This window comes from Rhinatrema bivittatum, chromosome 9 (genome assembly GCF_901001135.1).
Source record: "Rhinatrema bivittatum chromosome 9, aRhiBiv1.1, whole genome shotgun sequence".
Lineage (NCBI taxonomy): Eukaryota > Metazoa > Chordata > Amphibia > Gymnophiona > Rhinatrematidae > Rhinatrema > Rhinatrema bivittatum.
The window spans coordinates 53,658,793-53,683,516 of NC_042623.1; the positions used below are offsets into that span (position 1 = coordinate 53,658,793).

A 24,724-nucleotide genomic window follows, 5' to 3' on the forward strand; every position below is an offset into this window, starting at 1 on the left:
AACATTGTGTAACTATAGCATGGGTTATTTCTCCCTATATGCATCACCTTGCACTTATCCACATTAAATTTCATCTGCCATTTGGATGCCCAATTTTCCAGTCTCAAAAGGTCTTCCTGCAATTTATCACAATCTGCTTGTGATTTAACTACTCTGAATAATTTTGTATCATCTGCAAATTTGATTACCTCACTCATCTTATTTCTTTCCAGATCATTTATAAATATATTGAAAAGTAAGGGTCCCAATACAGATTCCTGAGGCACTCCTGCCTACTCCCTTCCATTGAGAAAATTGTCCATTTAATCCTACTCTCTTGTTTCCTGTCTTTTAGCCAGTTTGTAATCCACGAAAGTACATTGCCACCTATCCCGTGACTTTTTACTTTTCCTAGAAGCCTCTCATGAGGAACTTTGTCAAACGCCTTCTGAAAATCCAAGTACACTACATCTACTGGTTCAACTTTATCCACATGTTTATTAACTCCTTCAAAAAAAGTGAAGCAGATTTGTGAGGCAAGACTTGCCTTGGGTAAAGCCATGCTTACTTTGTTCCAATAAACCATGTCTTTTTATATGTTCTGTGATTTTGATATTTAGAACACTTTCCACTATTTTTCCTGGCACTGAAGTCAGGCTAACCAGTCTGTAGTTTCCCAGATTGCCCCTGGAGCCCTTTTTAAATATTGGAGTTACATTAGCTATCCTCCAGTCTTCAGGTACAATGGATGATTTTAATGATAGGTTACAAATTTTTACTAATATGTCTGAAATTTCATTTTTGAGTTCCTTCAGAACTTTGGGGTGTATACCATCCGGTCCAGGTGATTTGCTACTCTTCAGTTTGTCAATCAGGCCTACCACATCTTCTAGGTTCACCGTGATTTGGTTCAGTCCATCTGAATCATTACCCATGAAAACCTTCTCCAGTATGGGTACTTACCCAACATCCTCTTCAGTAATCACCGAAGCAAAGAAATTTAATCTTTCCGCAATGGCCTTATCTTCTCTAAGTGCCCCTTTAACTCCTCGATCATCTAACAGTCCAACTGACTCCTTCACAGGCTTTCTGCTTCGGATATATTTTAAAAAGTTTTTACTGTGAGTTTTTGCCTCTACGGCCAACTTCTTTACAAATTCTCTCTTAGCCTGTCTTATCAATGTCTTACATTTAACTTGCCAACACTTATGTATTATCCTATTTTCTTCATTTGGATCCTTCTTCCAATTTTTGAATGAAGATCTTTTGGCTAAAATAGATTCTTTCACCTCCCATTTTAACCATGCTGGTAATCGTTTTGCCTTCTTTCCACCTTTCTTAATGTGTGGAATACATCTGGACTGTGCTTCTAGGATGGTATTTTTTAACAATGACCACACCTCTTGCACACTTTTTACCTTTGTAGCTGCTCCTTTCAGTTTTTTTCTATTTTTCTCATTTTATCAAAGTTTCCCTTTTGAAAGTTTAGCACGAGAGCAGTGGATTTGCTTACTGTCCCCCTTCCAGTCATTAATTCAAATTTGATCATATTATGTTCACTATTGCCAAGCGGCCCCACCACTGTTACCTCTCTCACTAAATCCTGTGCGCCATTGAAAATTAGATCTAAAATTTCTCCCTCTCTTGTCGGTTCCTAAACCAATTGCTCCATAAAAATGTCATTTATTCCATTCAGGAACTTACTCTCTCTAGCATGTCCCGATGGTGATACATTTACCCAGTCAATATTGAGGTAATTGAAATCTCCCATTTTTACTGCACTACCAATTTGATTAGCTTCCCTAATTTCTCTTAGCATTTCACTGTCAGTCTCACCATCTTGACCAGGTGGATGGTAGTATACTCCTATCTCTATAGTTTTCCCCGACACAAAGATTCAATTGTGCATTTAGTCTCATGCAGGATGTTTATCCTGTTGGACTATGCCATCCCGGACATAAAGTGCTATACTGCCTCCCGGGTGCACCTCTCTATCATTACAATATAATTTGTACCCCGGTATAGCACTGTCCCATTGGTTGTCCTCCTTCCTCCATGTCTCTGAGATGCCAATTAAGTCTGTCATCATTTACTGCTATACATTCTAATTCTCCCATTTTACCTCTTAGTCTTCTGGCATTAGCATACAAACAGTTCAAAGTTTGTGTTTGTATTTTCATTCTCCTTTTTAATTGATAGGGATAAGTTAGAATTTTTTAGCTCAGCTGAGTTTTTAGTTACAGGCACTTGGACTACTTTTCTAATTAGTGGAACCTCACTGTCGGGATGCCCTAATTCTAATGCATCATTAGTATCCTTTGAAGATACCTCTCACTGTGGCACACAGTCACTAATATGGACTGGAGGAGTTCCATATTGAAATGGGAAATGCAAAGACTGTTGCTTACCCCTTTCAAATTGAGGCTGGATCTGTAGAATCCATCTTTCTTTAGAACTGCCAAACAAATGGTATATCAGCCTTGCCCCTGCACTTCACATGGACTGGAGCAACTGCCTGCAAGCTGCACTCCCGCCAGGCGAAAAATATGGAGAGACCACATAGGCATTGGGAACTGAAGTGGCAAGAACCAACATGCAACTGTGAAGGTAGTGTGGGACCACTCCTGGTAAAACTTCTGCAGGGGAACAGCTGGACACAGTGGAACTAGATTCATCTCTTGGCTTTATGACCCCTTGTAGGGTCTGATTTCTTCTTCTGAACCTGCATAATTGGGGAATTGACTGCTTCTGTGAGGTTTTGCATGTCTTAGGTCCTTTTACAAATTTAAATCATTGCAAAAAAAAAAGGTTTCCCACTTTGAAATTTAAACTTGCTGAGATGGGCTTTGAAGGAAGCATCTGCCATCCAATGCTGTAGCCACAATAGTCTTCATGCTGCAGAACTAGACGAGATTCACATAAGGCATCCTTCAGGAAAGCAGCTCTGGAGTCCAGCCAAGCCGCCCCCTGCTTGTCAGGGAGTGATAGGACCGACTGCCCCTGCAGCACACGGACACAGGACTTTATTAGGATGTAAACACAAATAATTCCTCGTTTACAACACTGCAGGTAATGTAAAGATTTGTTGTGAAGGATAAGGCTTGTAGCTAATTCAAAGGCATACGCCAGGTCTTTACTCAGTGATTTCTTCCAGTGACAATACAAACACAGCTTGAGGCAAGACTTCAAAATACACCTTTTTTTCCTAATGGGGAGCTGCTGTACCCAGCACAAGCACCCAAGCTACGTCAATATCACAGATAATGATTTGCACCAGTAACAATGTAGATGAAAAGACGTGTTTCAGAAGAATCTAAATCTTAATATCCTGGTGATCTGTTACCAGAATAGGTTTGCAGCACCTGTCAAAACCAGGGCATCCTCCCATAGCATCTGAAAAAAATGCATTGTGTGGACTCCAATGGCAAAGAGTACAGCGTGGTGAAACCTTGACACCTTTGAACTTTCTCAGAGGATTCCCACACCATAGGAACATACGCTCCACTTCTGAATGAAGAGGGAAGGCGCTTAATGACCTACAGATTCCTTGCAGAATTGGGTTCTCTATGGGAAAAACTGCATGACCACATGAGATAGGAGAATTTTTTTTTTTTTAAACAAATGGGCAGAAGACAGTGTCATTCTTACCCTCTGATGCCAGCTGTTCTTCCTCTGAGGACTGACAACTGTCTTCATCCACATTTTCCTTCAGGACAGAAAAACCCACAAAGTCCCCTGCTCCGAACACCATGTTGGATAATTAGTCACCCTCCATCCAGCGGTTGAAATGACCAGGTCAGAGCCCCGACCCATGGTGGTTGCTGGGCCCCTCTCTTCATCAGGTCTCTGAAAACTCAGAAGCTCTGTTTATTTAAGAATACTTCTGAATCGCCCTTTCCAGATTTAAAAATTGCTCTGAGCGCTGTACAAACATTAGCACACAATACAATAACATATTATAAACTTATTACATAAAATCCAAAATAAAAACATCCACATAAAATCATCACAGAACAAAAAACAAAATTATCACTTGTAAAATGCCAATGAAAACCCAAATTCTGGGGAGAAATCCCCTAAAGAGAGAGGACCGGCGCCTGGCATAGCTTCTGCACGGATTTCCCCCACATGGGAGAACACCACAAGACCCTTCCCCTGAGGACTCAAGGCCTTAGCTCGGGAAGAGACATGGGTGGGAATGACTCGCAGGATACATGTAAAATGGTAGTCTTCACTAAAATGTCAACCTGAGAATAAAAATGGACTCTAGTGCTGGACTAAGCTGCTGCTCCTGGATCCAAGGGCCTGACCACAAACTCTGTTGAACTTACGCTGCTGGTCTCAAGACTTTCGCAGGCTTCTCCAAAAAAAAAAATTACAATCACTGCTGCTGATGCAAAAAAGGACAGTAGGAACTGGCACCATAGCAGAAGTTCTGGCCCACCCAAACTCCTACCCTGAGTGACTCCATTACAATGTGGTCAGAAGCTGCAAGCCCAAAGACAAGGAGGAGGCTGCTGGCCTGGCGGGCTGTGCTCCTAAACTGCCTCAAACTACACCGGAGACTTACCTCTCCTTCCAGTTGCTTGCTTCTGCTGAAGAAGCGGAAAGAGGAAGACAACTTCAACCAGAAGCTCCTCCTGGGCCAAAAAACAAGTTCACACTCTCTAAGCCAGTGGTTCCCTACCCTGCCCTGGGGACCCCCCCAGCCAATCGGGTTTTCAGGATATCCACAAAGAATATGCATGAGAGAAAAATGTGCATGTTAAGGAGGCAGTGCCTGGGAGTCGAGCTCCTGCTGCATCCGACCAGTATATCCTGCCATCTGCCAGAGACGCAGAATACTGCTGGAGCTGCAGCATGGTAACTACCAGGGACGATCTGCTAGTAAGGAGAGAAAACCCAGGGCCTGGACTGGTGGAGCAGGAGGATGAGGATGGGCCGGTTGGAGTTAGTTGCCATTTCTCACACCTGCTGCTCCCTAGCAGGTTTCTGTCAATCTTGTGTATCAGATTAGGTTTCTTTTCAATTATCATTCTAAGATTTTCTCCCTTAAATTTTGCAGTATCCCTTAATGTAGCAACACTAGACTTGCAATGATTTAAATGAATAGTTTGAAGACTTTTCTCTCAGATGAATGCTTTCATGGCTAGTGTAATCCTTTTTATATTAATAGGACATATGGGTGTGTGTGTGTGTTTCTTAATTTTCTCTTTATTAGTTTATAATATGTAATTTCACACAAACATATTCCAAGAGGTGTAAAAAAGAAAAGAAATGCGGACTTTAACAAAAGCAGAAGGTTACATAAGAAAATAAGCTCTAGAAACAGCAAATGATCAGGCATCCCCGTACAACAGGCCCCAAGCTGTTACTCAAGCAAAAAAAACCAAAAAACAGCCCTTGGGGAAAATGGACATTTTCTCCTGCTGCTACAGAACTACATTCTGGAGGCACAGAGGACGCAGCTGGAGAATCTTCAAGCTTAGCTAGGAAATGAAACAACTGTTCAGGATCTGAAATATATATTGTATACAATAACATATAACAAACTGGGGTTCCTAATGCCTCGTTGGCTTAGGTTTGTTTGGTGGGAGTACACGGCGAGAGTAACTTTTATACCTACTCGCTGAGATGTCTTCCCTCCGTTTTTATTCTTTAATCAGTGCTTTTTGTTTTTATTTCTTTTAATGGCTCATAGTTCTTAAAAACAGTTTAACCTCTCCTGTATTGTAACCCTTGCTTTGGTAGAGAGAACGCAATGCATATTACTTTAATCTATCACAGCGTGTTTTCTCTCCCTGCTTCATTCCGCGCTCCTCTAATGCCCGACACTGACGGCGTTTCGGTGGACACTGCCGCCTGCCATGGGGGCTCGCGAGTGCTTTTGCTGGAGAACCTTGAGTTGTTTGTAAGTCACCTCAAAATGATGAGAAACGGGCCTCGAGATCCACAACATCTTTAAGAAGGGCCTGAATCGCTGCCAGACAGAGAGGCATAATCTCCTCTTCAGGGTGCTGGAGAAACCAGATGAAAGTAATATGCACTGTGTTCGCTCTACTCTTTTTTAAGAATTATGAGCCATTAAAAGAAATAAAAAATAAAAACAAGCAAAAAAAGCACTGATTAAAGAATAAAAACAGAGGGAAGATATCTCAGCGAGTAGGTATAAAAGTTACTCTCACTGTGTACTCCCACCGAACAAACCTAAGCCAACGAGGCACTTAGGATCCTCATTGTTTGTTATATGTTATTGTATTCATTGTTAGAGGATCTTTTGGGGCTACTGTTTTTTTAATCCTTGGATAGAAAATACAACACTTTGGTGATTTAAGGGCAAAAGTAGCCCCTTTCTGTTGTACTGCATTCTGCAATGGACATAAGTTTTTATGCTTAATTTGAGTAGTCTGAGAGACATCTGGAGAAATTCTTATCCTGGTGCTCATAACATTTTAATCTAAAGCTTGAAAGAAAAGGTGCATTATAATACTTTTATCTGGCTCCAAGACAAGAGATACCAGAAGATGCCCTTTTGCCTCTGCAGTAAGAGTAACTCTAACTATTCCTCATGAAAGGCTTCTAGGAAAAGTAAAAAGTCATGGGATAGGTGGCGATGTCCTTTTGTGGATTACAAACTGGTTAAAGACAGGAGTAGGATTAAATGGTCAATTTTCTCAGTGGAAGGGAGTGGTCAGTGGAGTACCTCAGGGATCTGTATTGGGACCCTTACTTTTCAATATATTTATAAATGATATGGAAAGAAATAAGATGAGTGAGGTAATCAAATTTGCAGATGATACAAAATTATTCAGAGTAGTTAAATCACAAGCAGATTGTGATAAATTGCAGGAAGAACTTGTGAGACTGGAAAATTGGGCATCCAAATGGCAGATGAAATTTAATGTGGATAAGTGCAAGGTGATGCATATAGGGAAAAATAACCCATGCTATAGTTACATAATGTTAGGTTCCTATATTAGGAGCTACCACCCAAGAAAGAGATCTAGGCGTCATAGTGGATAACACATTGAAATTGTTGGCTCGATGTGCCTCAGCAGTCAAATAAGCAAACAGAATGTTGGGAATTATTAGAAAGGGAATGGTGAGTAAAACGGAAAATGTCATAATGCCTCTGTATCGCTCCATGGTGAGACCGCACCATGAATACTGTGTACAGTTCTGGTCGCCGCATCTCAAAAAAGATGTAGTTGCAATGGAGAAGGTACAGAGAAGGACGACCAGAATGATAAGGGGAATGGAACAGCTCCCCTATGAGGAAAGACTAAAGAGGTTAGGACTTTTCAGCTTGGAGAAGAGACGGCTGAGGGGGGATATGATAGAGGTGTTTAAAATCATGAGAGGTCTAGAACGGGTAAATGTGAATTGGTTATTTACTCTTTCGGATTATAGAAGGACTAGGGGGCACTCCATGAAGTTAGCATGTGGCACATTTAAAACTAATCGGAGAAAGTTCTTTTTCACTCAACGCACAATTAAGCTCTGGAATTTGTTGTCAGGGGATGTGGTTAGTGCAGTTAGTGTAGCTGGGTTTAAAAAAGGTTTGGATAAGTTCTTGGAGAAGTCCATTACCTGCTATTAATCAAGTTGACTTAGGGAATAGCCACTGTTATTACTGGCGTCAGTAGCATGGGATCTTCTTGGTGTTTGGGTACTTGTTAGGTACTTGTAGCCTGGATTGGCCACTGTTGGAACCAGGATGCTGGGCTTGATGGATCCTTGGTCTGACCCAGTATGGCATGTTCTTATGGTAATAGTATCTGTAAAGTAGTAATTTTTGAAACTTAAATTGCCTTCACAATAGATGGTAATGTGTCTCAGGACAAATTAAAACATTCTGCTAAATAGTTTTTAAACTCTAGCCCAGATATGTCAGAAAAACATGGAAAATTGACAATACTTACATTCCTTTGACGGGCCAAATTCTGAAGACTCTGTATTGTCCTAAGTCACTGCAGCCAGAAAGGCATCAAATTCTCCCATGTTATGAGTCAGACTAGCATTAGAATCTACAAGGGACTGAAAGGTACCTTGAGTTGTTTGTAAGTCACCTCCAAATGATGAGAAATGGGCCTCGAGATCCACGCCATCTTTAAGAAGGCCCTGAATCACTGCCAGACAGAGAGGAATAATCTCCTCCTCAGGTTGCTTTCTTGAAGATCCCAGGACTAGCTTGGCCTGCCTCTGAAGAGGGCTGAAAAACCTCTGAAGCAGAGAGCAGGGGAAGCTTCTGCAGGTTGCACTAATCTCGTTTCAGAGCAGCCAAGCAGAAAGGAGTTTGTAGGAAGGGAAATATCTGATCCAGAACTCTGCAATAAACCCTCAGCCCTGACTCCCTCTTTATCTCGTGAGATTGGGAGCGTTAATGCCCTTATTATGGTCCCTCTCACTGCAGCTCTCGCAGTTCTTGGCAGTTACTTCCCCAGATCTTCCCTGTTGTGTGGTTTTGTTGTGGGATAACAGCTCATCGTTATCCTCCCATTTGTACATATCTATTGGCCCAAGTCGTCTTGTTTCTGCTTTATGAAATGTATGTGGAACAGAGGTATTCCAAGTAGGACTCTTCAGCTGCTTAACTTGCAATAGGAAAAACTTAAAAGTGTAAAATATTTTAAAAAAATCATATTTCAGAATTAGTGAAAGTAATAGGGTACCCCAGAGTCTCATGTATTTTGAGAATATTGCTTTTTTGTGGTTGCTCGAAGGCATGACACCATGTTTTAGCCTCAGAACCCACCCATGGTTTGACAGTAATTAGTGACATGCTTCTTGGTTAAATAAAACAAATGACTTGGACCAAAATCTTTCTTGTTGCATAATTTTCTATTTACTTTGGATCCAATTCACAGCTTTTATGTGGATGTTTGGCCAATTTGAGAAACGTTTATGTGCCATAGAGGCCAAATTAACCAAGCAGATTGGTGATGAAAGATGTGAAGTGTTCTGTAACAGCTAATCCTAATGTTTGCTGCTATGTTATGTCTTTCTAGATGACCTGCCTGAATTGCAAGCTGTTCAGACTGATTCCACCCCGCCTGCAGTCTTCCACTTTAGTACAGATGTTTCACACCAAGAATATATGAGGCCTTCATGGAGCCAGCATACCTCAAATATGTCTGAAAGTGCCCATGCATGTGACAGTAGTGTGAACTGGTTGACTGAGCTGGCCAATATAGCCACTAGCCCACAGAGTCCTCTTATGCAATGCTCATTTTATAACAGGTAGTACCCTATTTCTTTGTATGTATAATATCCAACGTATGTGGCAACATTTGTTACTGGAAATATTTCATTCATTATATCAAGATATCAAAAACAGGAAGTTCCATATAAGCAAAGAGAGAACCATGGTTACTCAGAGAGATGATAAAAGAACCTGTTTTATAACTCCTTTAAAATCCAGAAAGGTCACAGGGAGACATCTTCAGCACTACAAGTGCATTTATATTCGCAGAGAGGACTAAGAGATTGCAACTTTTAATACAGAAGGGAGGTTTTAAAATAAAATATAAAGAAAATAGGGCTACGAGGAATATGTGTAGATTTCTTGCAATAGTTTTCTACTTCTCTAAAGTAGAAACATGCTGAAACATGTTTGTTATTTCAGATCATCTCCTGTACACATAATAGCCACCAGTAAAAGTTTACATTCCTATGCCCGACCTCCACCAGTGTCCTCAAGGAGTGCAAGTGAGCCTGTCTTCTCCAAGCATCACTGGAAGGAGGCGACATCAGTCAGGCACGAGCGGGTACGTCTTTATTGAAAAGTTCGCTCTAGGCAGTACACGATAGGAGGCATAGGGAAATGATGAGATAAGAGCAGTGTCAGAGTTCAAGGTCATGACCCAAGAATCAAAATGATGTAGACCATATTTTTTATGATGGTACAAGTCAAAACTGTTTGGTAAAAAAAACATTTGTAATACACCAGAATTTGCTAAAAACACCAAAGAAAAGCAAATAAAGCAACCAAGCATGGCATGGTGTAATATAATAGTAAAATGAAACTTACCTGATAGGGGTGTGCATTCGGTCCCTACGTATTGTCAATCCGCAATGGATGTGACCATATTCGTTGTATTTGTGGGGAAGCAAAACTTATCGTGATTCCCCACGAATACACGAATCTTCGCTGAATTATTCAGCCGCCTAAAGAAACCAGTTTAAACAAACCCCCCACCCTCCTGACCCCCCCCCCCAAGACTTACCAAAACTCCCTGGTGGTCCAGTGGGGGGGTCTGGGAGCCATCCCTTGCACTCACACCCTCGATGCCGGTTTCAAAATGGCGCCGATAGCCTTTGACCTACTATGTCACAGGGGCTACCGGTGCCATTGGTCAGCCCCTGTCACATGGCCATCGGCGCCATCTTGTGCTCCTACCATGTGACAGGGGCTGACCAATGGCACCGGTAGCCCCTGTGACATAGTATGGGCAAAGGCTATCGGCGCCATTTTGGTTACTGGCAGCCGATTGTCCGGGTGCAGGAGGTCGCTCCCAGACCCCCGCTGGACCACCAGGGACTTTTGGCAAGTCTTGGGGGACCCTCCTGACCCCCACAAGACTTGCCAAAAGTCCAGCGGGGCTATCGGCGCCATTTTGGAACCGGCATCGAGGGTGTGAGTGCAGGGGATGGTTTTGGTAAGTCTTGGGGGGGTCAGGAGGGTGGGGGGGGTTGTAGTTAATTTAATTTTAGCGGGGAAACTAATAGAAAGCGACGTATTAACGCATCGGGGTGCCATACGGCCGAATGCAACGTATCCGCCCCCCCGACGAATCTGAATTCCGAATGCAATGTATGGCGTCCCTCTGCACATCCCTATTACCTGATAATTTTCTTTCCTTTATTTGTACTACACTAGTCCCAGAATGATTGGGTTTCTCTCCACTTCCAGCTGATGGAGGCAGAGGCTTTTTTTAAATAATATATCACCTCTATTACTTATTCTGTGAATGGTACCTGAAAAGCCAGTATTCTTCTGACAAAGCTAATAAAATCCTTTGTGCAATCTATTCAGAATCTAACAAATGTGATAATTTTAATTGATTAAGAAGAAGCCCTCTCTTGAACCCCCTTTTTTTTTTTTATTTGGGTGGGTTTCTGGTCTGGTGTAACAGAAATAAAGGAAAGAAAATGTATTAGATAAGTTAAATTTTTTTCTTCCTTGTCTTTCTGCTACACCAGTCCAGAATGATTGGGAGGTACCAAAGTCCAACTATACTGGGTGGGTGGTTGATAGACCCACAGTTGAGGCATTTGCTCCATAGTCTAAATGCTTCTTTGGCAGATATACTCAGCTTATAGTATTTAATGAACGTGTGCGATGACTATTAAGAAACTGCTGTTTAACTTTCTGCAGGATATATACCACTCAGTTGTGCTGTTATAGAGTATGACTGAATCGACTTTCCTTTCAGCAAGAAAATGGACACTGAGTCTCGATCATGTCATCATGAACAATGGAGGAGGAACTGAAGCCGAGGCTGGCGTCTCTTTAAATCTTCTCCTCACGCATGACGTCACTATGAACACAAGCAACCAATAATGCGTCTTATTTTTTGAATGATCCTAAACAGTTCAAAAACATAGGTGATTAGTTATCCCAGAAAAACATGTAAATCGAGATTCAGTGTCCATTTTTCAAATGGTAGCCACTACAACTTTAAGATAAGTATTGCTTCATCTTCTTTCTGAGCAAATTGATTTTAATACCTATATTGTCATTTTTAGGTTAAAGGACTCTTATTTGTGACTAATTTTCATATGCCCCTGAGGAAGCTGCAATAGCGAAACACTGGCTGTGTTGGGTTATATTTTGTTTTACATTTAAGAGTCTGCCTTTTTGGATACCCCTCGTGGTTGGAGGACATACATTTTATATAAAAATTGAAAAAATGAAAAAATATTTTTGGAAATTATCAATAAAATAATGGTGAATGAGTAGAAGACGGGTTGGTGTCATTTTTAAAGTCACACAACGTTAGGCTTGCTGACACCTTCATAGGCTAAATCTATAAGTGACATTTGTGTTCCATATTTTGTTGTTTTGGATTGGTTTGCTGTGGATAACTACTGACTCCTTATATCCAAGCTGAATAATTGAAATCTCCCATTATTACTGCATTGCTAATCTTCTTTCTCTTAGCATTTTATCGTCTGTCTTATTTTGGCCAGGTGGATGGTAGTATACTCATAGCACTATACTGTTCCCCCAACAGACATGGGATTTCTACTCATAAATATTGTGCATTAAGGGGTAGATTTTCAAAACAGTGCCTGGCTGTCTATGTACGCGGTTCCTGATGCGTGCACATGCATGCGGCAATTTTATAACATGCGTGCGCCGGCATGTTATATAATTTGGCCACATGCAGATTTTAAAATCCACACATGTATGTGCTGGGCGGGCTGAATTTTGTACGAATAAGCATGGCGACGCAATCAGGCCTCCCCCAGTTCCCTACCCCCTACCTAGCTACCCCGAATTAAAAAATTTTTTTTTTTACTTCTCCTCAGGAGCAGAAGCAAGTTATGCACGCCGGCTGGCTGCCGGTGTGGGCTTCCTAGGGACAGCGTACAATGGCACTTGGCCCGGCACTTGTGCACATACCGGGGTTTACTTGCGTGGCTGGGCCCATTTGAAAATGTGTGCAGCGCACGCAAGGCCTGGCCACGCGTGTAAACCCTGGTTTTTTCATGCGTGGACCTTTGAAAATGTGGCTGTCTCTTGCAGTATCTTTATTTTGTTGGACTCTATGCCATCACCAACATAAAGCATCACCCTGCCCACAAGCAGTATAATTTGTACCCTGGTTTAGCATTGTCCCATTGGTTATCCTTTTTCCACCAGGTCTCTGAGATGCCAGTTATGTCTACCTCTTCATTCAGTGCTATACACTCTTAACTCTTCCATCTTACTTCTTAGATTTCTGGCATTGACATACAGACATTTCAAAGTATATTTTTTTGTTGGTATTAACATCTTACTTATCAGTTAACAGGGATACTTTGGAATATTTTAACTCGGATAGTTCTTTACTTATAGGTACATGGACTATTTTTGCTTTTATTGGGGTGCACTAACTCTGCTGTTTCATTAGTAGCCTTCGAAGATAACCTCCCTCTGAACTATGTGCTTACTGAGCAACTGTCGGCTTTCTCCTTTGTTCTAGTTTAAAAGCTGCTCTATCTCCTTTTTAAATGTTAGCACCAGCAGCCTCGTTCCACCCTGGTTAAGGTGGAAATGGAACCACCTGAACCAGGGTGGAACCAGGTTCCACCCTGGTTCCATGGGTCTTTACGCTCCACCTGGTTAAGGTGGAGCGTAAAGACCCATCCCCGCAAAAAGCATCCATATTCAAATCCTCACTACATCTCTACAGGCTAGCCACCCTTAAAGCCAAACGAGACTACTACGCCCTAAGAATCCACGATTACAAATATAACCCCAAAGCCCTCTTCACCTATTTTTCTTCCCTTACCAAACACACATCCCCCCCCCATTCCTGACAGCGAAGCTAGCAGCAAATGTGAAGAACTGGGACGCTACTTTCATGACAAAATCGCAACCATCCTCCGATTTCCCTCTACTCCCTCCTCGCTTCCAGCTGACACAGGCACTGTCCCACCCTTGTCCTCCTTTAACGACCTTGAACTCGTTTCATCCACTGAAATCACATCTATCCTCAAAAAGATGAAACCTGCGACTCATCCATCAGACACTATCCCCACCAAAGCCCTCCTCACCATACCTGACATCATTTCCAAACCCATTGCAGATGTTATCAATTGCTCCCTCTCTTCAGGCATTGTCCCTGACCCACTCAAGCATGCTGTGGTCAAACCTCTGCTCAAAAAACCCGCACTTGACCCCAAGGACCCTGCCAACTTTCGCCCTATCTCCAATCTCCCTTTCATCTCAAAAATCATGGAGAAGGTCGTCAACTCGCAACTTACAGAATTCCTTGAAACTCACAACCTTCTCCACCCTTCTCAATTTGGCTTTCGTAAACACCTCAACACTGAGACCCTCTTACTTTCCTTGACAGACTACTTACTCAGGGGAATGGATCAAGGTCACAGCTACTTTCTTGCTCTACTGGACATTTCAGCAGCTTTTGACACCATAAATCACACCCACCTCCTTGCCCGCCTAACCGACATTGGCCTTTCCGGCACAGCCCTTAAGTGGTTCTCATCCTACCTCGACAATAGGAAATTCACCGTGAAAACAGGCAATGCTGAGTCCTCCCTCTCTTCTACCCTCTTTAACATTTATCTCACCCCCTTGTGCAAACTCTTATCAGAACTTGGCCTCAAATTTTTTCTCTACGCTGATGATGTGCAAATCATCATACCCATTCAAGGCTCCCTCTCTGACACCCTTGAAACCTGGGGAAACCATCTCGCTGCCATCAACTCCTTACTTACCAACCTCCACCTTGCTGTAAACATTGCCAAAACTGAACTCCTCCTCATATCCCATCACCCCCCTACCAATCCTGCACTCACAATTGACTCTGCTATCAAGATTCCTCATGCACAGCCCTGCGCAAGGAACCTGGGGGTCCTAATCGACCAACAACTGAACTTCAAAAAACATATCAGTGCCATACTCAAAGAGGGTTTCTTTAAACTTAAAGTCTTAAAAAACCTGAAAACTCTCCTTCACGCTAGTGACTTCCGCACTGTCATCCAGGCTACACTGGCATTCAAGATGGATTACCCTACTCCTCCTTAAAGCCCCTCCAAATGCTACAGAACACTGTAGCCAGAACCCTCTCCAACACTCATAAATACGACCATATTTCCCCTATACTGAAGGACCTACACTGGCTCCCTATTCCCTCCCGCATCCTCTTTAAATCCCTGACCATTATCCATAAAGCCTTATATTCCCATCACTCCAACTGGCTGGTAGATCCCCTCCAATTTGCCTGCTCGAATCGACCGACAAGGACCACTAACAAAGGGTCCCTCCATGTGCCATCCGTAAAGAAAGCACACCTCACAGCTACAAGGGATCGGGTGCTCTCCATTGCTGGACCTATGCACTGGAACTCACTCCCAACCCACCTCAGACTCGAACCTTGCATCACCAAATTCAGAGCCCAGCTCAAAACCTGGCTATTCAAACAAGCCTTTCCCCAACACCCTTGATGAATATTAAATTGTGATGGATCATGACCTGAATTTGACTATGAACTTGTTCTTATGACATTATAGTTCACTTGTTAATTGTTCCTATGCTTCTCTGCTCTCCTATTGGTTTTTTGTACCCCCTACCCTTCCCGTTACTTGTAATTTCCGTTGCTTTTGTTCCATGTAAACCGAGGTGATGTTTCGACTAACATCGGTATAAAAGACTCTTTAAATAAATTAAATAAAATAAATCTCTTCAGAAAAGACTCCCCATTTCCCAGTTGTTTACAAAACTGAATGCCTCTTCCTTGCACCAACATCTCAGCCATGCATTGAGACTCGGGAGCTCTGCCTCTCTATGGGGACCTGTATATGGAACAGGGAGCATTTCAGAGAATGCTACCCTGGAGTCTCTGGATTTCAGCTTTCTACCTAAATTCCAAATTTTGGCTTTCAGAACCTCCCTCCCACACCTTCCTATGTAGTTCATGTCCATGTGTATCACGACAGCCTGCTTCTCCCCCTATCTATGTAACGTGTGAGGTCCGCCACCTTTGTACCAGGCAGGCAAGTTACCAGGCAGTTCTCACTTCCACCAGCCACCCAGCTATCTATATTCCTAATAATCGAATCACCAATTTTGTTGGTCAACCTGACCCTTCCCTCCTGGGCAGTAGCCCTGGGAGACTTGTCCTATGTGTGAGAAGACAGTGTATCACCTGGAGAGCAGGTCTTTACTACAGGATCACTTCTGGCTATGCCAGGGTGATGCTGTCCGACCAGGAGACCTTCCTGTATGGTAGCATCGGGACTGCTAGACTGGAGTTGGGGCTTGGCTACTATGTCCCGGAAGGTCTCCTCTATATACCTTTCTGTCTGCCTCAGCTCCTCCAGGTCTGTCACTCTAACCTCCAGAGATTGGACTTGTTCTCTGAGAGCCATGAGCTCTTTGCATTGGATGTACACATACAACTTCTTACCAATGGGTAAAAAATTATACATGTGGCACTTTATGCAAAAAGATAGTAAGCCCCCCCCCTGCTGCTGGACTGCTGCCTTCATCTTAATTTTGTTGAGTTCTTAATTATGTTTAGGTTGCTAAGAGAGTGGGAATGTGTAAATTAGAGTCCTTTAAATGTATTGGTGTATTCCTGCTTAATCTGGTAGTGGCTTGCAATAATAAATACAGAAATTCGAAGCAAATTGATTTTGGCCCATGAGAAAAGAACTCATCCCTAAGGGGTCGACTTTAAGACCCGCGCGAGCGCATCCATGTGCGTACAGTTACTGGCGCGCGAACATGGACGTGCTGATTTTAGAACATGCACATGTCGGCGCACGCATGTTATAAAATATCGGTTCTGCGCATGTGTGCAGGGAAGGATTCCCCCTGCCATGCGCATGTGTGCAGGGCAGGGGGAATTTTAGCAAAATGTGTGGTGATGCAATCGGATCTCCCCCAGTTCCCTCCCAGTCCGCTGCAGTTAAGGAGCAGACTGGGAGGGAACTTTCCTACCCCTAACTCTATCCTTCCTCCCTCATCCCCTCTCCTTCCTGCCCCCTAAACCTACCCTTACTATCCCCCAATTTTTTTATTTTCCTACTTATTGCTCCTTCGGAGCAGAAGTAATTTCCGCGTACCGGCTAGCTGCCAGTGCGTGCTTCCCCTTTAACAGGACCTGGTACTTCTGCGCGTAACGGGCCCATTGTAAAATGCGTGCGGTGTAACCCCGGTTTTTATGTGCTTGGCCCTTTTAAAATTGGGCTGGTATTTTGTATAAAACATAACTTTCTACAATTTGGATGAAGTAGTCTTCAAGGTAAGTTCTAAGAGGAACTTCACCTTGTTTGACTAGAAATTAAATCTCAACAGCCTTAACCGAAACATCTGTTATGAGAAAGGGAACTTTGCCCGATAAAGGCTCGGTGCATTGAAGGAAAGCTCTCAGAGGTACTTCTGTTAGATTAGAATTCATATCTCAACAGGTTGAACTGAAACCTGCTATGATAAGGGCTTGCTACACTGATCCACAGATAAGAGGCAGAGGCATTTGGGCCATGTTCCTATCTATTTTCTTTTGAAATTCAGATCATTCTTAAAACATATCCTTCTTCTAAAGAAATTCTGCTACAGTATGAAAAGGTTTTTACGTCGGCTGGAGGCAGAGAATACGGACTTCATAGAATAAATAGTAGAGATGATGTCATATTATAAAAAAAAAACCTGCCTCCATCAGCTGGAAGTGGGGACAAACCCAGTTGTTCTGAACTGATGTAGTAGAAAGACAAGGAAACTGATTTTAAAGAGCTTTGGGAAACTAGTTAAAGCTGACAACAAGAATTCTGTTACATTCTAGTCAAAAGACTTGTGGCCTGATTTATTGTGTCTTGTGGGAAAGGGGGGGGGGAGTTTGTTGAATTGGAAGCCTTGGTGTTTATTCCAGGATCTGCTCATAAACTGGATATTTAATTGCCTAAGTGTTTTCAAGTTAAGGGACAACTTTCATATTTCACAGGACGACAGCCTTAGCATCCAGCTAAGTTTCAATCCTTCCTGCATGGACACATAGTTTTGTTTTCGGCTTTCCTGAACATACCCAGATCAGTCCAGACAAGTGGGTTTTGCATCCCTACCAGCAAATGGAGGCAGAGAACAAAAGCTTTGAGGCACTGCTAATAACCAAGAGTGCCACCTGCAGTCCCTCAGTATTTCTCAGTCTCCAGCAGATGGTAGAAATGCAAACCTGCAGTTCTGACTGAAAGCTGAGATTAGGTGAAATCTTGGATCAGCTCCCCGAGGTGCTAGGTTCCTTTGTGGACCGTCCCTCGGGTTGAGCCGGACGACCAGGGGAGGTAGGATATCCCTGACTGCTGTGGCCCCTGCCTCCAGAGACCTTGATAGCCAGGGGACTGGTTCACTCTGGGTTTCCGAAGTCCCCTCCTGCCAGCCACTGTCTCTATTCAGGGAAGTATCCCTAATGTGTTCCTTTGCATTGTTTTAGTTTCAAAAAAAAAAAAAAGAAAGAAAAGGAGCTGAAAGGTTGAGCAGAGGAGAGAGATAGGAGAATCTGCCTGAGGCTCAGTGCCGAGGCAATCGACCGGTGGATCCTGCCAGGTTTGGCAGGAGGGTGAGTGAGAGGAATGCCATGTTCTGTTTATTTTTCCCCGCCGGGGAATTCTTTATGTGCGGCAAACTTGTTGCGTGGTGCTCGGGCCACCGTTTCCCATGTGCCGTGGGTGTCAGTGCAGTTCAGCAGGGCAGTCACGTGGTACTGCCTTCTTTGGAGCGGTGCGCTCTGACCGCGTTGCGACCGTGTGCTTCATGGCAGCCAAACCGCACACAGAGACTTAAAGGGCCTGTGGGCTTTGGTCGGCCCAGCTTAATGCCCGTGCACAGGCTGTGTTTCAGGGGAGGAGGGATCCTCTACGAGGGGGTCCAAAGGCTAGTAGGACCTCCCAATCCATGGGGGCAGCAGCGATGGCCAAGGGGGGGTGTCTCTGTTGCAGCTGCACCCACGGGGATTGCTGCCAGGAGACTCCGTTTTATCAGGAAGCTGGTGACTCCCCTCCTCCACTCTCTCCTACAGTGCAGGGTCCTGAGGAAGGTCAGGAGGGAATCAGAGGAGAGTCTCATTGAACAGGAGTTGAAGATCGTGAGGTCTTGCCCCCTAATTTTGTCCTGCTTTTGCACAAAGTCTTCCTGGCTAGGAAGGGTGCAGGAGAGAGGAGATCCAGGGAGAGAAGATCAGTTCTGCCCACAAGACCAAGCATGGCATCGGCAGGTGGTTCTGGGGACTTGCTTAAGAGTCTGGGGTTGCGAGGCGCTTGTGCGGAGGGTATGGTCGACTCGGATGAGATGCAGGGGGTGGACCCGGACATAGGTCAGGATAGGGGTCAGGTCCCTGATCCTGATTTAAACAAGGATGATTCTGAGCTTGATGAGGGGTCCGTGACTGAGGGGGAAGACCCTTGAGTGGTCGCCTGTTTAAGAAGGAGGTGCTCTGACCCCCCTCGTTCCTCAGGTATTGGAAGAATTGGGGATTAAGTTGACTCAGGAAGAGTCGGACAATGAAGGCATGAATCCGGTCCTGGATGGGCTGCGTGGTCTGCCTAGTGCCTTTTCTGTTCATTTCATTTCATTCATTTAAAAGTATTTATATACCGCTTTTAAAAATAGATTTTGTCAAAACAGTTTACAAAGTATAAAAAACAAACAAATTAAAATTAGATTTAAAAATACGTAAAATTGATATATAGCTGGATAGATTACTAGCCTTAAACAAAAATCTTATTAAAAGAAAGATGCTGTGCCCTAGGTCTGTTTAAGAAAATAAACAGAGGGGAAGGGGAAGAGCAAGAAGGGGGGAGAAAAACAAGGTAGGGTGTAGGAAGAATTCTCTAGTAAGGGGGGGGGGGAGAGAAGGGGGGGGAGTGAAATCTGTTTATATGATAATGGATCTTCTGAAAGAAGTTTCATAAAGGTGGGGGGCGGGGTGGTGGAGGATTGAATAGTTGAGGTAGAATGATTTGATGAAATATTAAATGCAAGTTGAAAGAGATGTTTTTAGAGATTTTTTTGAAGTGAAGAGGATTTGATATTAAGCGAAGAGGATTAGGTAAAGAATTCCAGAGGGAGGGTCCTGCTACTGTTGCCTAAGAAGATTCAAAAGCGGATCAGCCGGGAGTGGGATTTCACGGAAGTGGGCTTGAAGGCTGGTAGGGCGATGGTGAAGTTTAGGTTCAACAATTTTTATTAGCAAAATTAACAATATTATCCCGAAGGACTTGGAATCTTAGTCCAACATGGGGTACATCGACACAGAGATAATTTTTTGTTTACATTGACGATAAATACAGTAACAAAGAGATCAACTCCCACCCCCCTTGAAACTACAACTCGTGGATCTCAGTCTGTGTGCTGTGAGTGGTGCCGGCAGTGATGCATTCAGTCATTCAGGACAAAACTCGCAGCTCGCAGAGACAAAGTTTGTATGTAACTGTTCCATGTTGATAAGAATTTCCGTCGTAACTGGGGAGAAATCCTGGAAACCAACTTATCCATTTGCATCATCCTGTGAAGGCCATTCTACCACTGCAGAAAGGAGGAGGGGCCGCTACTGGGCGATGGTGAAGTTTTATCCCTTGACAGAGGAGCATTTGGATCGCCTGAAGACTCCTAAGGGGGATGCGACAGTTTCTACGGTGATTAAGAAGACCACAATCTCAGTGGTGGGCTTCATCACGCTGAAGGATGTACAGGATCGCAAATTAGAGATTCAATTGAAGCTTATGTTTGAGGTGTCGGCCTTGAGTCTTTGAGCCGCAGAAGGCCTGTTTGTGCTGGATTCAGAAGCTACAAGAGCAGGCGTCCAACGTACGCTCAGCCTTTAGGCGGCATGTCTGAAGGCCAGAGTGCCCATGTGGCAGATACGTTATATGATTTGGTGCACTCATCCGCCAGGAGTATGGTCTCGGCAGTGGCTATGTGCAGGCTTCTGTGGTGTGTGGCAGGCATGTAGTCCAAGGCCCAGCTGTGCAATCTTCCATTTAAAGAGAAGCTTTTGTTTGGGGAGGATCTGGATCAGATGATGAAGTCCCTAGGGGAATCCAAGGGGAACAGACTGCCGGAGGATAAGAAGAACAATAAGAAGGTCTTTTTTCTTCGATCCCATTTTTGGGACTCAAGGAGGTTTCGGTCTGGCAAAGGGGCCTTGGCCTCAGGTTTGAAACAGTCGTCAGGATGGTAGCAGTCCTTTCAGGGGTCCCGCAGATCCTCCAGAAACGTTTACGGTCAGGGGACCGGAGAGAGTAAGGTCTCACAATGAAGCCTGGATCGCCCATTCCTCAGTGGAAGCAGTAGGGGGCAGGTTGTCCCGCTTTTATGAAGAGTCAGCCAAGATCACCTTGGACAGGTGGGTTCTGGAAGTTAGGTTTCCCTGACTGGGCACGAAACCTTTTTCTGGAGTCTCACTGCGCCTCGCGAAGCAAATGGGATGCGGTGGAAAGGACTCTGCAAAGATTGTTAAGCTTAGAAGCCATAGTTCTGGTTCCGCTGGATGAACAAGGTCGAGGGAGGTACTCCATTTACTTTGTGGTTCCCAAAAAAAGGAGGGATCCTTCCGTCCCATTTTGGATTTGCAAAAGTTTAACATAGTCTTGTGGGTACTGCATTTCTGGATGGAGACTTTGTGTACTGTGATAGTGGCAGTTCGCATAGGAGTGTTCCTGGTGTCATTGGATCTGACCGAAGCTTACATCTGTATTTCCATTCGCAAAGACCATCATCATATGTTTCTGCGTTTCAAGGTGATAGGTCAGCACTTCCAGTTTTGGGCTCTCCCATTCGGGTTGGCTTCGGCTCCCCGAAGCTTCACAAAGGTGATAGTGGTGGTGGCAGCAGCCTTGAGATGAGGGGATTCTGGTTCACCCTTATCTGGATGACTGGCTGATTTGGGCAAAGACGGAGGAAGAGTGCCTTCGGTCCATACAGCGAGTGCAGGGTACCCTGAGTTCTCTGGGTTGGGTGATCAATGTAGCGAAGACTTACCTGGTTCCATCTCAATCGTTGGAGTATTTGAGAGCCTGCTTAGATACCCAGTAGCGCAGGGTTTTCCTGACAGCAGACAGGTTATTGAAGTTGCAGGTGCAGGTGACGCGACTGAGCCTGCCATTTCCAAGGGTCTGGGATTACTTGCAATTGCTGGGCTTCAAGCCCTCGACCTTGGATTTGGTGACGTGGGCCTTTGTAAAGAGCACTTTTGTTTAGGTGGAATACGTTGTTGGAGGAGTATCATCTGCCGTTACCTCTTCTGGGAGAATCCAGATCCAGTCATTTATGGTGGCTATCATGACTCAGCCTGAAAAGGGGAGTAAATCTGGAGGACTCAGACTGGGTGGTAGTGACTACAGATGACAGACTCAAGGGATGGGGGGGGGGGGGGGGTGTACTTGGGTTGTTATGCCCAGGGCCTTTGGTCAGTGACAGTGGCTCCCTGGTCCATCAGTCGTCTGGAGATGAGGGCCCTGGAGGTGTTCCTGCCCTGGATCGAGGGTTGGAGTGTTTTCGGACAATGCAATAACGGTAGCATACATCAATCGACAAGGAGGAACAAAGAGTCTTGCAACTGTTTGTGTGGGCAGAGTGCCATCTCGAGAGAATTGTGGCATTGCATGTCACGGGCATGGACAATGGGCAGGCAGATTTCCTCAGTAGGCAACAGCTAGATCCTGGTGAGTGGGAATTGGTTCCGAAGCCTGGGATAGCATTTGTGCCAGGTAGGGCGTTCACCAGTTGGACCTCATGGCAACGGGGGCTGAAGCCAAGACAAGGTTTTTCAGTCGCTGAAGGGAGGCCAGTTCAGTAGGACTGGATGCTCTGGAGTGCCCATGGCCAATGGGGGTTCTTCTGTATGTGTTTCCTCCTTGGCCACTCCTTGATTGTTATGGCGCACAGAGATGCTTCCAGGGACAGTGGTCCGGTGGGGCTGGAGTGGTCACGACACCCATGGTTCGCAGATCTGGTGTATCTGACAATGGACAAGACTCTTCGATTGGCTCATCTGCCGGGATTGCTGTGACAAGGTCCCATATTTTTGGATTGGGAAGATGGCTTTTGAGAGGTAGCAGTTGCGCATGAAAGGATTTTTGGAACCAGCACTTTCCACCTTCCTTCAGGCTAGATGGCCTTCTACTTCTATGGCATATGTCAGAGTTTAGAAGGTTTTTGAGTCCTGGTGTTTTCATCAGCAGCTGCATCCTCTGTCAGAGGGAGTACCGCACATTTTGTCCTTTCTGCAACAGGGCTTGTCCAAGGGTTTGGCCTATAGTTCACTCTGTGTCCAGGTTTCAGCCTTGGGTTGTCTCAGGGGCAAATTGTGGGGAAGGTATTTGGCCTCTCACCCCGATGTCATTCGTTTCCTGAAGGGGGTTTAGCATTTGCAGCCTCCAGCTCGGAAGGTGTGTCCGGATTGGAACCTCAACTTAGTTTTGAGGGTTCTCAGTTGGGCACCCTTTGAGGCAAGCTTCTTTGAAGGACCTTTCACTGAAGGCAGTGTTTCTGGTTGCTAGGATTTTGGAGCTTCAAGCTTTGTCTTGTTGAGATCCCTTTTTGCATATTATTGATGACAGGGTGACCTTGCATACAGTTCCTTCTTTTTTTGCCAAAAGTTGCTTCTGCCTTCCATGTGAATCAGACAGTTGAATTACCAGGCTTTCCTGAGTGGTCTGGGGATTCTTCACAGGACAGAGATCTTCATCTTCTGGATGTGCGTCGCATTCTGTTGCATTATTTGAAGATCACTAATAATTTTTGGCAGTCGTACCATCTCTTTGTGATGTTCACTGGAGCAAAGAAAGGAGAGAGAGCTTCTACAGCTATGTTGGCTGAAAGAGGCCATTTGTTTGGCCTATATTTGTAAGGGTCGGGCAATTCTGACGGGTCTTAAGGTGCTTGTGACTAGAGCGCAGGCAGCCTCTTGGGCGGAGTGTCAGTTGGAGTCTCCTCAAGAGATCTGTAGGGCTGCGGTGCGATCCTTGCTTCATACTTTCACCAAGCATTACTGAATGGATATTCGGGCACAGGAGGATGTGACTTTCAGTGAAAGTGTGTTGAGAACGGGTCTTTCGGGTTCCTGCCCGGTGTAGGGGTGCTTTGGTACAGCCCACTTTTCTGGACTGATCTGGATATGTTCAGGAAAGGAAAATTGGTTCTTACCTGCCATTTCTTGTTACTGTAATCTCACAAATCAGTAGGGATATGCATTCGTTTCATTCGTTTCCTATACAAGCATGTAATATTAAACGAATGAAACAAATGCACATCCCTACAAATCAGTCCAGAGATCCACCCATTGTTGTTGCCGAAAGACTGATTTTCCTGGTATAGTTATACTCTGTATATCAGAGATTCTTCACTGTATTTGAAAACTTGTGTTGAATTAAGCGGTTGACAGACTATTTTGGTGCTGGAGGTATGTTGGTCTCCAGTTCAGGGGGACCCAAACCCTGGGTTTCTGTTTTGCCTTGGGAAAGGGGAAGGTCTATCTACTTGTTGGCTTGAGTACAGGTCAATACTGAGGGACTGCAGGTGGGGATGCAAAACGCACTTATCTGGACTGATCTGTGGTATTACAGGAACGAAAATTAGCAGGTAAGAACCAATTTTTCTTTAAAATCCTTCTTCTCAGCTGCTGGGCATATCCATTTTCTGACAAGCAGCTCATGTATACAGCATGGCAGGTGAACCGACCTCAGACTGTATCTTCTGTAGGGTAAGATGGATGTAGCCTGCAACTGACAAGCAGTTTAAAGCTGGTTCTTCAACAGACTTATCCTTTTTGTAAAAATAAAAATAAAACCTCCCCAAAAAAGTATCCAGTCAAGAGGGTACATATAACCTTCCTTTAAATATTTTAGAGACAGACTAGTATAACAAGATTGGAAGTTTTTTCCCCAAGCAAACAAAAGAGCGGTAAAATATATTTTTGGTTAAATTGGGGGGCTTCAGACTCAGCTGAGATGGTCTGAATGATCTGTGGATCAGGTTGAACATCCCACTGATGTGGTAACATTTATTTTATTATACTGT

The 24,724-nt window shown here is 44.2% G+C and overlaps 1 protein-coding gene across 5 annotated transcripts in view; it reads left to right on the plus strand.

Annotated features, from left to right (window-relative positions):
• The window catches only part of HBP1 (HMG-box transcription factor 1), a 52,057-nt gene that overhangs the window by 7,588 nt on the left and 19,745 nt on the right, over nucleotides 1-24,724 (plus strand). For all 5 annotated transcript variants that reach the window (XM_029615329.1, XM_029615332.1, XM_029615331.1 and 2 more), the window contains exons 3-4: nucleotides 8,988-9,219; nucleotides 9,605-9,746. In XM_029615329.1, the coding sequence (XP_029471189.1) occupies nucleotides 8,988-9,219; nucleotides 9,605-9,746 (374 nt within the window). The remainder of the gene's footprint in view (nucleotides 1-8,987; nucleotides 9,220-9,604; nucleotides 9,747-24,724) is intronic.